This window comes from Octodon degus, unplaced genomic scaffold (assembly GCF_000260255.1).
Source record: "Octodon degus isolate 3935 unplaced genomic scaffold, OctDeg1.0 scaffold00031, whole genome shotgun sequence".
Lineage (NCBI taxonomy): Eukaryota > Metazoa > Chordata > Mammalia > Rodentia > Octodontidae > Octodon > Octodon degus.
The window spans coordinates 15875603-15888521 of record NW_004524607.1 but is presented as its reverse complement, the minus strand read 5'-3'; the positions used below and the strand labels follow the sequence as shown (position 1 = coordinate 15888521).

The following is a 12919-nucleotide window of genomic DNA, read 5'->3' as shown; positions in this document are numbered from 1 at the left end:
AGAATGTATGCAGTGTGTTAATTATTAAAACTGTCCTACCAATTTGATTTGAAACTGTCTCATTGCTATTTGTTTATCATTAAAATTATGGTGAAAAAGTTTAAAAAATTAAGCAAAAAAAAGATTTAAAAAATAATAATTAAACCTTTGCCATGTTTTTTCATCATATCCTGTATCTCCTTTGAGTTCTTCCTTTCTATTCTTTGGAGTAGAGAGTGGAAGTGGAATTGCTGGCTCGTACAGTAATTCTGTGTCTAGCCTTTTGAGGCCCTACAGACTTCCAGGACCTGACTCCAGGTGTTCCTTCATGCCCCATGCGATGGTCCCTGGCACCCCCTGAGCAGCAGCACTTCCGTCTGTCTCCATGGTGGGGGCTCGAGCGAGGGAGCTGCCTCGCTGCCTCGCTGGCCTCTTCCACTTGGTGGTGGCTCCAGGGAGGGCAGCTACCTTCCCGTGACCCCTCAGAGACCTTCTGCTTGATGATATCTCTTACCTGCATCCCTGCTGGCCTTGCCGGCCTTGTCTGTCTGGTCCCAGGATGCTTCTATTCTGAATACTTCATCTCTGCTGGAGGCCAGCCGAGCTCAACATGAGGACAGGAAAAGCCTCCCATGGGGCCTCCAATCTGAGCTACCCCCACTGCTTTTGGAGAGAGATAGGTAAGCCAGGCAAGGCCTTGCTAGGGACTGAGAACCTCTGGGAGCCTAGATGTATCTACTTCCTCTTTAGTGAAGTGAATCTAAACACACCTGTAATCCCAGCACTCAAGAGGCTGGGGCAGGAGAGTTGCTGTGAGTTCAAGGCATTCTGAACTACACAGTAAGATCCTATCTTTTAAAAAAAGAAAGAAAAAGAAAAGGCTGGGGATGTTGCTCAATGTGAAGGCCCTGGGTTCAAACCCCAGTGCTTCCTCCAAGAAACCAAACTCTCCTAGGTGTGGTGATGCATGCCTATAATCCCAGCTACTCAGAAAGCTGAGGCTGGAGGATCACAAATTTGGTGCTGTGGGGAAGCATGACAAGAGACAGGAGGTCAGAGGAGGGTCAGAGAGAGACCTTGATTCTGATGCCTTCATGGAGGAGTCTCGTTTTCCAGGTCCCAACACATGTCCTGTGTGCAGTGCTTGCCTGTGTCCATGTGTCATGTGTCATGCATACATGTATGCATGTGCGTGTGAACACAGTGGCCCTGCCCTGGTCCAGGTTGGATGCCTCTCTGACCCTGACACCCCATGTGTGAGTTCACTGTCAGCTCCACCCTGAGAGCACAGTGCTCAGGAAGGGCTGTGGGACCACTGAGTCAGCCCAGTCTGACTCCGCTCCCTGGAAGGAAGTTGGCTCCACCTTCCTGTCCAGAGCCAGACCTGCAGCTGCAGCCTGGTTGTGCTCAGATCTCAGTCTGAACTCACTGCGGCTGTGCACAGTGCTCAGGGACACTGTCTGCAGCTGAGGTGCCGGGGTGCACAGAGTCAGTCTCTGGGCCGGCATCTCACTGGGGTTTCATTGTATGAGTGTGTTGCTAGCTCAGTCTCCACCCCTGACCCCAAAAGTCTGTCTGGCCCAGTGCCCTAACCCTCTGGTCCCCAAACTAGGTCTCTCCAGGGGCCACCAGGAGTCAACTCACCAAGATAACAAGGAGCGTGCAGAGCACCTGCCCTGATGCTGGTCAACCCCTAGCCCTGTTGGTCTAAGCATTGTAGCCATCAGGGGTGGTCCTTACACCTCTTGCCCATAGGGCACATGGCTTCCCCTAGATGGAGAAGGTGCAGGGCCCCCTGCCAGACCAGCGTACCCTTGGTCCTCAACACAGGCCTGGCCATGATAGGTGACCAGGAGCATGACTGAGGCCACTCCCCTGCCCGAATGTGGGGGCACAGCCTCCGTGGCTGGAGCGGCACAGAAGCCCAGGTTCAGACCTTGACAAAAGATTGCCGGGCCCTGACAGTAGCCCTCTGGGCCTTCTGCTTCATCTGCAGTGATGGTAACAAGTCATCAAAAGTCACGCCGTCGAGAAAGCCAGGCAGGCAGGACTCTCTCCTTCCTCCGCCACCGCTTCGCACCCTGCTGACTCCTCCCATGCTTGAGGTTGGTGTGCTTCTTGCCAGGGTACCATCAAACCCAGTCAGAGCTGCATGCATAGGGTGAGGGGCTTCTAGAGGGAGGGCTTCCCCAAAGCCCCTCACAATGGTAGCAGCCACCGGCAGGAGGTGAGTGCTTTACTGGAAAGGAACAGGTGAGTGCCTGTGTTAAAAACCCTTGTAGGGGACCGGGGAGATGGCTCAGTAGAATAAGTGCTTCCCTGGCAAGTGCAAAGGCCTGAGTTCAATCCCCAGTTATGAAAAAACAAACAAACAAACAAACAAACAAACAAATGAAACCCTTGTAGGTTCCAGTGGCCTCCTTCTAGCCTCTCGCTGGAAGGTGTTGGCACTTTGGGGCTTAGGACCTCCTCCAATGAGCATGCAATCTCCCTTTCAATGGGGACCAGGTGCTCAGAGGGAGGTAGGATGCAAATGGGTGGGCTTGGGTGGAGGAGGAGGCTGTGTTTAGTAACTGGTCCTTTTCTGTGAACTGTCACAAGGAAGCCCACAGGCCGGCTGGGCATAGCTCATAGAGGAGCGCTTGCCTGGAATATGTGTGAGGCTTGGGTTGGGGCCACAGCACCTTTTTTTTTTTTGGTGGAACTGGGGATTGAACTCAGGCCCTTGTGCTTGCCAGGCAAGTGCTTATTCTACTGAGCCACCTCCCCAGCCCCAGCACCATTTTTTAAAAAGAAAGAAACTGTTAATGGTCTTCTTGCTCCATTGGCACACTAAGCAGGCTGCAGACTTTCTAGCCCCACGGGCAGCCGAGGGAGGTGCTCTGCCATGCAGAGGGTGGGGGACTCATGCCCAGGAGAATCTTTGGCCCTGGAGTGACCCTGGGTGCTGTGATCCTGACCTCAAGTCACTGTCTCTGGGTCTGCTCCAGACAACAGTGATGCCCTGGGGCCCCAGGGACAGCCAGGGACCTCTGACCATTCCCTTTGGTACTGATTTCCTGCAGAAGCCGAGCACCCTGACTATGAAGAGCCTCATAAGCAAGCTGAACCCCCCCGCTGGTCTGGAGCTGGGTGCCCATTGGCCGATGGGGGAGGCTGGAAGCCCAGCCCTGAGTGTCCAGGCCCTCAAGGAGATGGCCCTCGGCACCAAGAGCATCGCCCGCATTGCAGCCAGCCGGCGCTCCAAGGCACAGGACCAGGAGGGCAGTAGCAGCCGCTCCTCCCGTCACCTTCTGGAGGAGGCAGCCCTGGACTCTAGGAACCCAAAGCCCAGTGCCACCCCAGACCTCAGCCCTGCACAGAAAACATGGCCCCCTGCCAGCCCCAGCAGGGACCGCTCCATGGAAAGGAAGGCCAGGAGGAAGCGGTCACCCTCTATCGCCTGCAGCGTACAACCGGTGGGTGGAGGTCAACCACTTGCCTGGTCTACTTCTCAGGCTTCTCAGGTTCCATGAAGTTAGAATCCCCCCAGATGCAGTACTGTAAGATGTTTGCTTTGCTCAGGTATGATTTTGTAAATTTCCATCTGGTTTTATTTGTTTCTTACATGCTAGGTAAGCACTCTTCCACTAAGCCACATTCCAGCCTACTATTTAGGTTTAATGTTAGTTTTTTGTAGTACTAGGGATTGAACCCAGAGCCTTTGCACTGAACTATGTCCCAAGCCCTTCTCAGTTTTTGAGACAGGGTTTCACTAAGTTGTCCAGGCTGCATTTAGACTTGCAATCCTCCTGCCTCAGCTTTCCAGAGAGCTGGGATTGCAGATGTGTGCAACCATGCACAACCAGTATTTGTATTTTAACTTAAGGAACTGTACATTACCTGTTTCCAGAACATAGCAGTTACATCACCGGAGAGAGTTGGGTTGTTAGATGATGCCACCGTCTCTCTCTGCCTCGCAGGGCCAGGTCCAGGGCCTACCACCCAGGCCTCCTACCACCCAGGCCTCCGTCCACATTTGTACAGAGAGATGATACAGCAGACCAATGACTTCAGATGTCTGTTGACTTGCTACCTTGGGGATTTCTGTTTCCCATGCACTTGCCACGTTGGGGATTTCTGTTTCAAGGGCCACTTAGGATAACCAATGTCCTCAGCCTCGCTATAAGACTATCACCTCCTCTTTGCATTGCTTGCTTGGGTTACTGTACCACGTGACCCACAGAAAAGCTCAGCAGAATCCCAAGGCTGGGAGGCAGCTCAGGGATGAGAGCTTGCGGAGCAGACGCACAAATGCCCAGGAAACTGTGGGACTGAGCAGCACAGTATAGAATGGCCTGTGGGCCCAGGCTCCCAGGGAATGGACTTGTCCTTGGCAGGCTTTCTTTCTCACTGCTCGCTTGGTGATTCAACAAGTGGGTGCATAGCCAGCAGTGAGGGTCTGGCAGGGCTTTGTCCTCTGCCAACCAGAGCCCCATGGGGTGGGGCACAGGGTGCCCACTGGCTCGACAATGACCCAAACAGAAGGGAGGACAACAGCAGGAGTGCAGTGAGGGCCTGTTGTGCACATTGTCCCAAGAGACAGAGCTCTGTGCTTGCTTCTTTGGGGTGCGGAACTCAAAGTGTAAATAAACGCCAGAATGTAAAATAGATATTGAGGGCTGGCCAAGTAGCTCAGCAGATTAAAGTGTCTTCAAGCAGGCATGGGGGCCGGGCTTCAATTCCCAGGCCTGCTGTGCATGCCCACCGGGCCCCGGGGCACACTGAGACAGTGGCTAAGACTGGGCATGGTGGCGCATGCCTGTAATTCCAACTCTTGGGAGGTTGTAAACAGGCAGATCACTACAAGTCCAATCTAGTAATGCGACCCTGAACACCCTGTAGACCCTTCCCTAAAATACAAAAAAAAAAAAAAAATTAGATATTGAGAAATGGAAAGAAAATGTTCAAATGGGAAGGGAAGCAAGGGAGGAGGAGGAGGAAAGGAAGGAAGGACAAGGGAAGTAAGAGAACAGGAGAAAAATGGAAACAAAGGGAAAAGAGGGCTTGAAGGGAGGGGAAGGGAATGGGAAAAAAAGAAAAACAGAAGGAAGATATATCACGTGCAGGTACAAACTCCCTACAATGAATGTGATCATTATGTATATCTAAAAATGAGCCCCTCAGCGCCTCTCTTCATGTAGACACACAGAGAGAAAGAGAGGGCTCTGTCCCCAGGAAGTGGCTCATGGAGTTTTGGTCTGGCAGGTCCCTAGATCCATGGCTGAGGCAGCAATGGAAGCCCAGGAGAGCTGATGTTTCAGTTTAAGGCAGGAGGAAGCCTGTGGTCCAGCTGAAGGTTGTGAGCCAGGAGGAACTCTTTCCTATTTGAGGGAAGGCCTGCCTTTCTGTTCTGCTCAGACCTTCACCTGGTTGGACGAGGCCCACCCATGTAATGGGACTGCCTGCTTTTTAATGTTACACTCGCCCCAGACAAACCCAGGTCCCTGGGTATGCCGTGGCCCAGCAGGTTGACACATAATTAACCATCACACTAGGATTAGAAGGAAGCTCCTTCCATTAGAGGAACTTGATGAAGGGAAAAAGGGGGACACAGCCGGGATGGCATTCTTTCATGTATTCCTCCCTGGGAACTGAAGGGAGGGCCAGCAGAAACCCCGTGCATTCACACAGAACAGGGCGGGCCCTCCCTCCATCCTTCAGTGCTTGCCCCGACCTTCCACCCCTCTCGTTCCACTGCTCACACCCGCCCTGCTGTGTCTGTTTTCCCTGTAGGTGACAGAGAAAGCTGCCCTCTCTGTGGAACATTTGGCAGAGAGTCAGACCTCAAAGTCATCAGGAAAGGGCTTTTTCCCAGCTGTCCTTGCAGCCTCCAAGAGGAAACCCACCCTCAGTGTTCACACAGGTACAGGATCAGGGAAGAAAATAGCATGTTTTTTTCTGTGTCTTTGTTTTTTTGGAGGGGGGCATCTTATAGGGATTGACTCCAGCATATTTTTTAATCCAATATATTTACACTGAGCTACATCTCACCTCTTTTTATTTTTATTATTTATTTATTTATTTTGGTAGACCGGGGATTGAACTCAGGCCCTTGCACTTGCCAGGGAAGCGCTTATTCCACTGAGCCATCTCCCCGGCCCCTTTTATTTTTATTTTGAGATAGGAATTGCTGAGTCAGCACGTTGCTAGCACTGGGCCAAACTTGCAATCCTCCTGCCTCAGCTTCCCAGAGTGCTGGGATGACTTACAGGTGTGCAACACCTGAATCCAGAGTTGTGCTTTCTTCTGCATGTGAATTTGGAACACATGCTAGTTTAGGCCAGCGGTGGCAAAGCTATGGCACGCATGCGCCAGTGGAGGGTTTACACCACTGAAAGCTCTGGAAGGTTCACCGTTGCTGGTCTTAGCTGTTATCACCTGTCTGTACCTCGGGCCTTCTTAGGGCAGAGAGAGTGGGCTGAGGCTACTGGCATCGTGGGGAAAGGCACTTGAAGGGTGCCCGGATTTGCCACTGGTTTGCTGGGCATGGCAGTGGCGCTCAGGCTGGTGACTGGTGTCCTGCATACAGTTAGCTACCTCCGTATGCACCATTCCCAGCCCTGAAGGTGTGCTCAGGGCAGGTCTGAGTGGTGACCTCTTAGGTACAGTTAGTACAGAAAGGAAACCAGGCATGGTAGTCCAGGCTGGCTACTACAGCACTCTGAGAGGCTGGGGCAGGAGGATCAAAAGTTTGAACCCTGCCTGGGCAACCTAGGGACTGAGCAAGATCCTGTCTCAAAAAAAAAAAAAAAAAAAAATTAAAATTAGGGCTGGGGATGTAGCTCAGTGAGAAGGGCCTGGGTTCAATCTCCAGGACCACAAAAAGAGAACAAAAGTAGGTGTTCAGTGTGAACATTTTGTCATATAGATCCAAATTATAAATAAGAAAAAAAACCCAAAACATGCCACCATGCTGAAATAGCCACCAAGGATGATGTCCTCTGTGGACTTCTGCCATCACCACCATTTCAGGACACCAGCCACGCCCTTGTGGTCACTGTCACAAAGCCACAGCAGAGCCGGTGGTCACCTGCAGAGGGTGCCCACAATGCCTGCCACAGGGAGAACCCACATCGAGAGGTGCCTTCGAAATGGCAACATGGTGATCCCGTAACTCCTGACCGTTGCCTAGATTCTGTATTTTTAAAATTTTATTTATTTATTTATTTATTTATTGGAACCGGGGATTGAACTCAGGGCCTTGCACTTGCCAGGGAAGCGCTTATTCTACTGAGCCATCTCCATGGCCCCTTAGATTCTGTATTTTTAAAAGGATTTCATTTTTCCAGTATAGTAGTTCACTTTTATCCCACTTATACAAGTGTCAGCTATCAGCTCCTGCAGACGGGAAGGAAACAGACAAGCCAGTCCTCCCTATGGATCACGGGTGTGCCAGCTTGCACAGCTGCTCGCCTGGTGGTGCCACCCCTTGCTGAGCATGTACCGCGTGCAAGCCAGACTGGAGGGGGCAGTGACCTCCCCAGGTCGCACCGGTTCCAGTAGCACGGCCAGGTGGGTACCCTGGAGCCTTCCCTCTGTGCCTGGCACAGCATAATGAAGGCTTGCAGGTGGCTGGGGGAGGCCAGAGAGCCCCTTCCCTGGTGAGCTGAGCATGCATCTCCCCAGCAAGCTGCAGTCACCCTCGTCCCAGGCCTGCAGGGCTGAGCTCTTCAGGGACAGTGCACTGGGAATGGGGCAAAGCCTGGAAGGAGGACGGAGTGCAGAAGTGTGACTAGAGGTCGGACACCTAGGAGGCCTCTCTGAGGAGTGACTGCTGAGCAGAGGAAGAGGTCACTGAGCGAGATGGGAGAGAACCACATCCCTCTCCACTACTCCCTCCCCTTGCTTGCTTTAAAAATAAATGTTCTGGGGGGCCTGGGAGATGGCTCAGTAGGATAAGCGCTTGACTGGCAAATGCAAGGATCTGAGTTCAATCCCCGGTTCCGCCAAAAAAAGAAAAGAAATAAAATAAAATAAATAAATTTTCTAGGATGTGATGGTGCACCCATAATCCCGGAACTTGAGAAGCTAAGGCAGAAGGATCGCCATGAGTTAGAGGCCAGCCTGGACTACATAGTGAGTTCAAGGATAGCCTCAAATACATGGCAAAGCCCTGTCACCAAAACCTCACAATAGATAAATAAATATTGCTTTCTTCCAGTCCTAGGGCCTTCAGACTAAATTTTATCCCCTATCCTTTTTTATTTTTTTGAGACAAGGTGTTGCTTAGTTGTCCAGGCTGGCTTGTGATCCTCTTGCCTCAGCCTTTCAAAGTGCTGAGATTACAAACATGTGCCACCATGGCTGAGCCCTAGCTTCCCCTCTGCTTGAGAAGTCCTCTTCATGGCCATGAAATGGGCAGCTGAGAGCAAGGAGGGATGAAAGAAAGAAGTTTAGTTAGTGCTGGAGAAGGAAAAATGAACCAGGATGGGGCTGAGAGGAACCAAAAAAACATTGCAGGAGTTCACACAAAACATAATCCTCTTAAGGGCCGGGGAGATGGCTCAGTGGAATAAGCGCTTCCCTGGCAAGCACAAGGGCCTGAGTTCAATCCCCAGTTCCGCAAAAAAAAAAACCAACCAACCAAACAAGCAAAAAAAAAAAAAACCCATAATCCTCTGGCCAGGTGCCATAACACACGCCTGTAATGCCAGCACTCAGAAGGCTGAGGCAGGAACATCATGAATTTGAGGCTAGCCTGGCAACCCTGTTGCAAAAACCCAAATGCACAGATAAATGAATGAGTGAAATAAGGAAAATAAACCTCCAGGGCTGGGGAAAGCCCGTGAGGGAGTTAGGTAGGGAGCCCAATACATACTAGACTTTAATTTATTTCCGTGACTCATTGGATGGTTCTTAAAAATAGCGTTCTCTTAGGGCCGCCCAGATAGCTCAGCAGACTAAAGTGCCTACTTAGGCATAGCACAGTGGCCAGGGTTCAATCCCCAGCATGCCATGTTGGCCCTGCCCCTGGGGTGCGCTGAGACAGCAATGGAGACTGGGTGTGGTGGCGTATGCCTGTAATCCCAGCGCTTGGGAGGCTGAAAACAGGAGGATCACCACGAGTCCGATCTGTGTAGTGAGACCCTGTAGACCCTGTACTAAATACAAAAAATAAATAAATAACATCCTCCTGTCTCTGCTCTTGCTGTGCAGATGTTCCCGAGGTCAGCTTCGCCTTCCCCAGCCCCACGTGGCAGGGCAGTGCAGGCCCCAGTGGGGCACCCCTCCTGCCACGAGACATCAGAGGTCAGTGCTACCCCTGTTGTGCCCATGGCGGTCCTGTGGCTCGCACCCTCCCAGCCTCTGGGGTGGGGAGAATCCAGGGCAGAGGCAGAGCGGCACACCATCAAAGCCCAGGGCCCTGAGCATGTTGATGGGCCAGGCACAGCCTGGGAGGGGTGCAGGGCAGAGGGGAATGCTACGTCAGAGGGTGATGGGGGCGATGAGGAGGGTCCTCCAGGGCCTTGTCCCTATCACACCTGGCAGAGCTGCTGGGTGCAGCCACGAGAGGGTGAATGGGGCTTCAGAAGAGCCCTGGGGACCAACCTGGCACTGCCAGAGCATTAAACCTACACCAGACCCCGAGGGAAGGAAGGAAAGTCCCCAGAAACCCAGCCAGGGGCCCTCAAGTCTTTGGGGAAGGAAGGTCCTGTGGGTCTGGCGTCCAAGGGCAAGTGCCTTAGCTGGGGTGCTGGTTTTGCTTGAGTCTGCCTGGCCCACAGACAAGTGTCCTGTCTGTCACAGGGGCTGCAGACAGCGGAGGCCAACACCACAGCCCACTGGCCCCCAGAAACCCCCGTGGGAAGCAGGGCAGCAGCGCCAAGAGGTCACGGAGACCGAGGTAGTGGGTGGCTGGTGGAGTTGGCGCCCATGGGGCCAGGAGCCAACCCTGCCCTGAGGCTGCATGGGTAAGATGGGCTGTGGCTGGAACAGGTCTGGGCAGCCTGCATGCGCACCACCCCCCAGGGCTACCTCACCTTCTAGAGACACGCCATGGAGAGCCACCCCAACCATGGCCCTCCCCGGAAGCCCACACATTTCTGGGGTCACCACCATTAAGGATTCACTTCCGGGACCACTCCCCATCCCAGGGTCTGTTCTGAGAGGATGCTGTCTAGGGTGGGATGAGGAGCTCCAGCCTCTAGGCTTGGGCTGCAGAGACCCAGGGATGCCTGAGCAGCCACAGGTGGGAGGTGGGGAGTGAGCTCCCAATGTGGAGGTGTCTGGGCAGGTGTTAAGAGTGGGGATCAGGTGGCAGCCATTTGAGGACCTCTCCAGCTCTTTCCCAGAATAGGTCATCTTACCACAGAAGGCGAAGACCCACATCCCAATGCCAGCTCCTTCTTCTCTTGTTTTTGCATGGGTTAGTGTCATAATCCACTCGCTTCTGTAAGAAGCACCACAACTGGGTGGCTTATGAGCTGCAGGCATTTGTTTCTCTCAGCTTAGAAGCTGTGCGGTCTGAGCTCAGGGTCCCAGCCTGGATGGGCTCCAGCAGGGTCTGCTTCTGGCGTGCAGACTGCTGGCTTCGTGCTGTGTCTTCACTGTTTCTATGGGGACATCAGTCCCGTTTGTGAGGGCTGCACTCCACTAACCCAATTGCCCCAGGGTCCCCTCTTCATGCCATTACTTTGAGGTTATGTTTCAATAGATGAATTTGGGAGAACACAAACATTTCACCCACTGCGATTGATTGTTCTGTGCATACTTTCACCTCTTGGGTAGATGGGTTCCTTCCTGGGGTGTCCCTAATCTTCCTGTCCACACCCCTAGGGTAATCTTTAGCATGTGGAACAGAAGGGTCCAAAAGCCCCTCAGTCAGGGCCCAGCTGCACCCCACTTGGCCTTTGGGGACCCACATGGGACTGGCCTAGACTCCCCTTGCCTTCTCTTTGGGATAAAATGTAGCACCACAGATGAGGTCCCTTCTGGCCACATCAACCTCTAGCAGGTAAAGCAGGAGGCAGAGCAGATTTGGTGGGTGTGGAGGACCACCTGAGCAGCTCTCCTTGAAAAAAGAGTGATTGTCTCCATTTTGACTGAGCCTGACCCTATTTCCTTGTATTGTTATGTACAGAGCCGGCTAGGACTGCTGTTTATCCTTCAATTGGCCTTAAGCGATGTGTATTGGTCTAACTGAGGTGCTGGTGATAGTCTTTGAAGGTGGTGTGCGTGTTTCCCTGGTAACCTCCACCTGCTGCTCTTTAATGTGAGCCGGGTTGAGACAGGACGGTAGTGCTAATGCTCCGCGGTGGAGCTGGGATCGAGCCTCGAGACAGAGGCCATGACTTCCTGGGGCTTGAAAGGCCACACTGAAGCTGAAGCACCAGACTTACCAAAACCTTAGATACTATATAATGCTGATTACTCTCTCTGCATATCGCAGAGGTAAATTTAGGCCACCCACCTAGCTCAGCTCATAGTAGTCTCTTTCTCACTATTCTCAGTCAATCCTCAAGCCACTCCCTCATTGAATAAAACGGGGTGAGGCCCTGGGTCGCTCTCTTGGTTCCAGAAAGCCATCTTCATGGCTAGATTTAGAGCCCCTTGACTCCCCGATGATTGAAGATATAATTTAGTGTCTTTATTTTCGCCGTGGTTGCATTGTAAGTGGTAGATTTGAATCAATTTGATGGGATTCCAATAACGTAACTTTGGGATTACAAATATTGGCTTCTTGGACCGAGGCGAGGACCTGGAAGTGTCTCCTACAGATGGGACTGGGGTGTGGGGTGAGGTGCAGTGGCTCAGGGCCCAAGCTTAGAGACTTACAGGGGCGGGAGGGTCAGCCCAAGGCCACCCAGCTTCTGCGTGATGGCCTTGGCATCTGGGTCTGGCTGCCTAGCACTCTATTGCCCTGCTGTGTGTCCAAGTCACTGGATGCAAGCACCACAGCTCTGTGTGTGGGGCCAGGCCGCAGAGCAATGGGTACACCATTAATGGGGGCTCTGCTCATTAGGGTCTTCCAGCTCCTCTGTCACCAGAAACTACAGACTCTTAGTCCATCTCTTGCCCAAGCCACAGTTATTTGTAGTTCTCCTCTACCACAACCCTGGTTATGAAAGCAGAAGCTGTTGTAGCTGGTAGAAGATATGGAAATACCTCAAACTGAAACACAAACAGAAGAGCTAGGGGTGCACCTCGGCAGTAGAGTGTTTGCCTTGGATGTGAGGACTGGGTGCCGGCTGATCCAGGCTGCAATCAGCCCAGGGACGTCACACCTTGCACAGGGGCCAGGTAGGGGGCACCAAAGGCAAGGCAGTGCAGCCCCCTGGGCATCACTTGAAGGAGGCGGGAAAAGAAGACCTTCACCACTGTGGGCACCTCCAGGGCACAGCTGGCCCCAACCATCTGACAGACCCTCTCCCCCCCAAGGAAGCCTCTCAGATGTTGTACAACTTAGACTCTGGAGCCTAGAATTTGAATTCTGGTCCTGATTCTGTCACACAGCTGTGTACCTCCCCTAGTTGCTTGACTTCTCTTAAGTCCTGATCTATAGCCTGCAAAAAATGTGTAACTACGTCAGAGAAAGTGAGTAAAAATGTTTGCACTTGTTTCTAGTGTCAGAATCCAGTCATTTATAATGCAGGTGAAATTAACATAAAAATAACTACTTTACTGTGAAGGATTCAGGGGCATCTAGCCCATCTACAACATTGCACAACCACCGCCTCAAGCAGTTCCAGGACGTTTTCTTCACGCCAAAAACGGACCTGCACCCCTTACACAATGGCTGCACCACAACCCCTCCCAGTAAGGGGTGGTCTTGATAAACGTCTAAGTCCTGACTTCTGAGGCCCTCAATAGACATCTTTAAGAACTTTGTTCAAATTTCCATTGAGGCTTTCCTAGCAGGAGCTTGGAAATTTGAACAAAGCGATAGTTTGGGAATTGC

The 12919-nt window shown here is 52.2% G+C and overlaps 1 protein-coding gene across 1 annotated transcript in view; it reads left to right on the top strand.

Moving 5' to 3' along the window:
- The window catches only part of LOC101565192 (kinesin-like protein KIF19), a 32806-nt gene extending 25671 nt beyond the window's left edge, over positions 1–7135 (top strand). Inside the window, exons 15-17 of the mRNA XM_004629696.3 lie at positions 2970–3437; positions 5755–5884; positions 7083–7135. Coding sequence (XP_004629753.3) covers positions 2970–3437; positions 5755–5884; positions 7083–7135 — 651 coding nt within the window. The remainder of the gene's footprint in view (positions 1–2969; positions 3438–5754; positions 5885–7082) is intronic.
- Positions 7136–12919: the final 5784 nt, after the last annotated feature.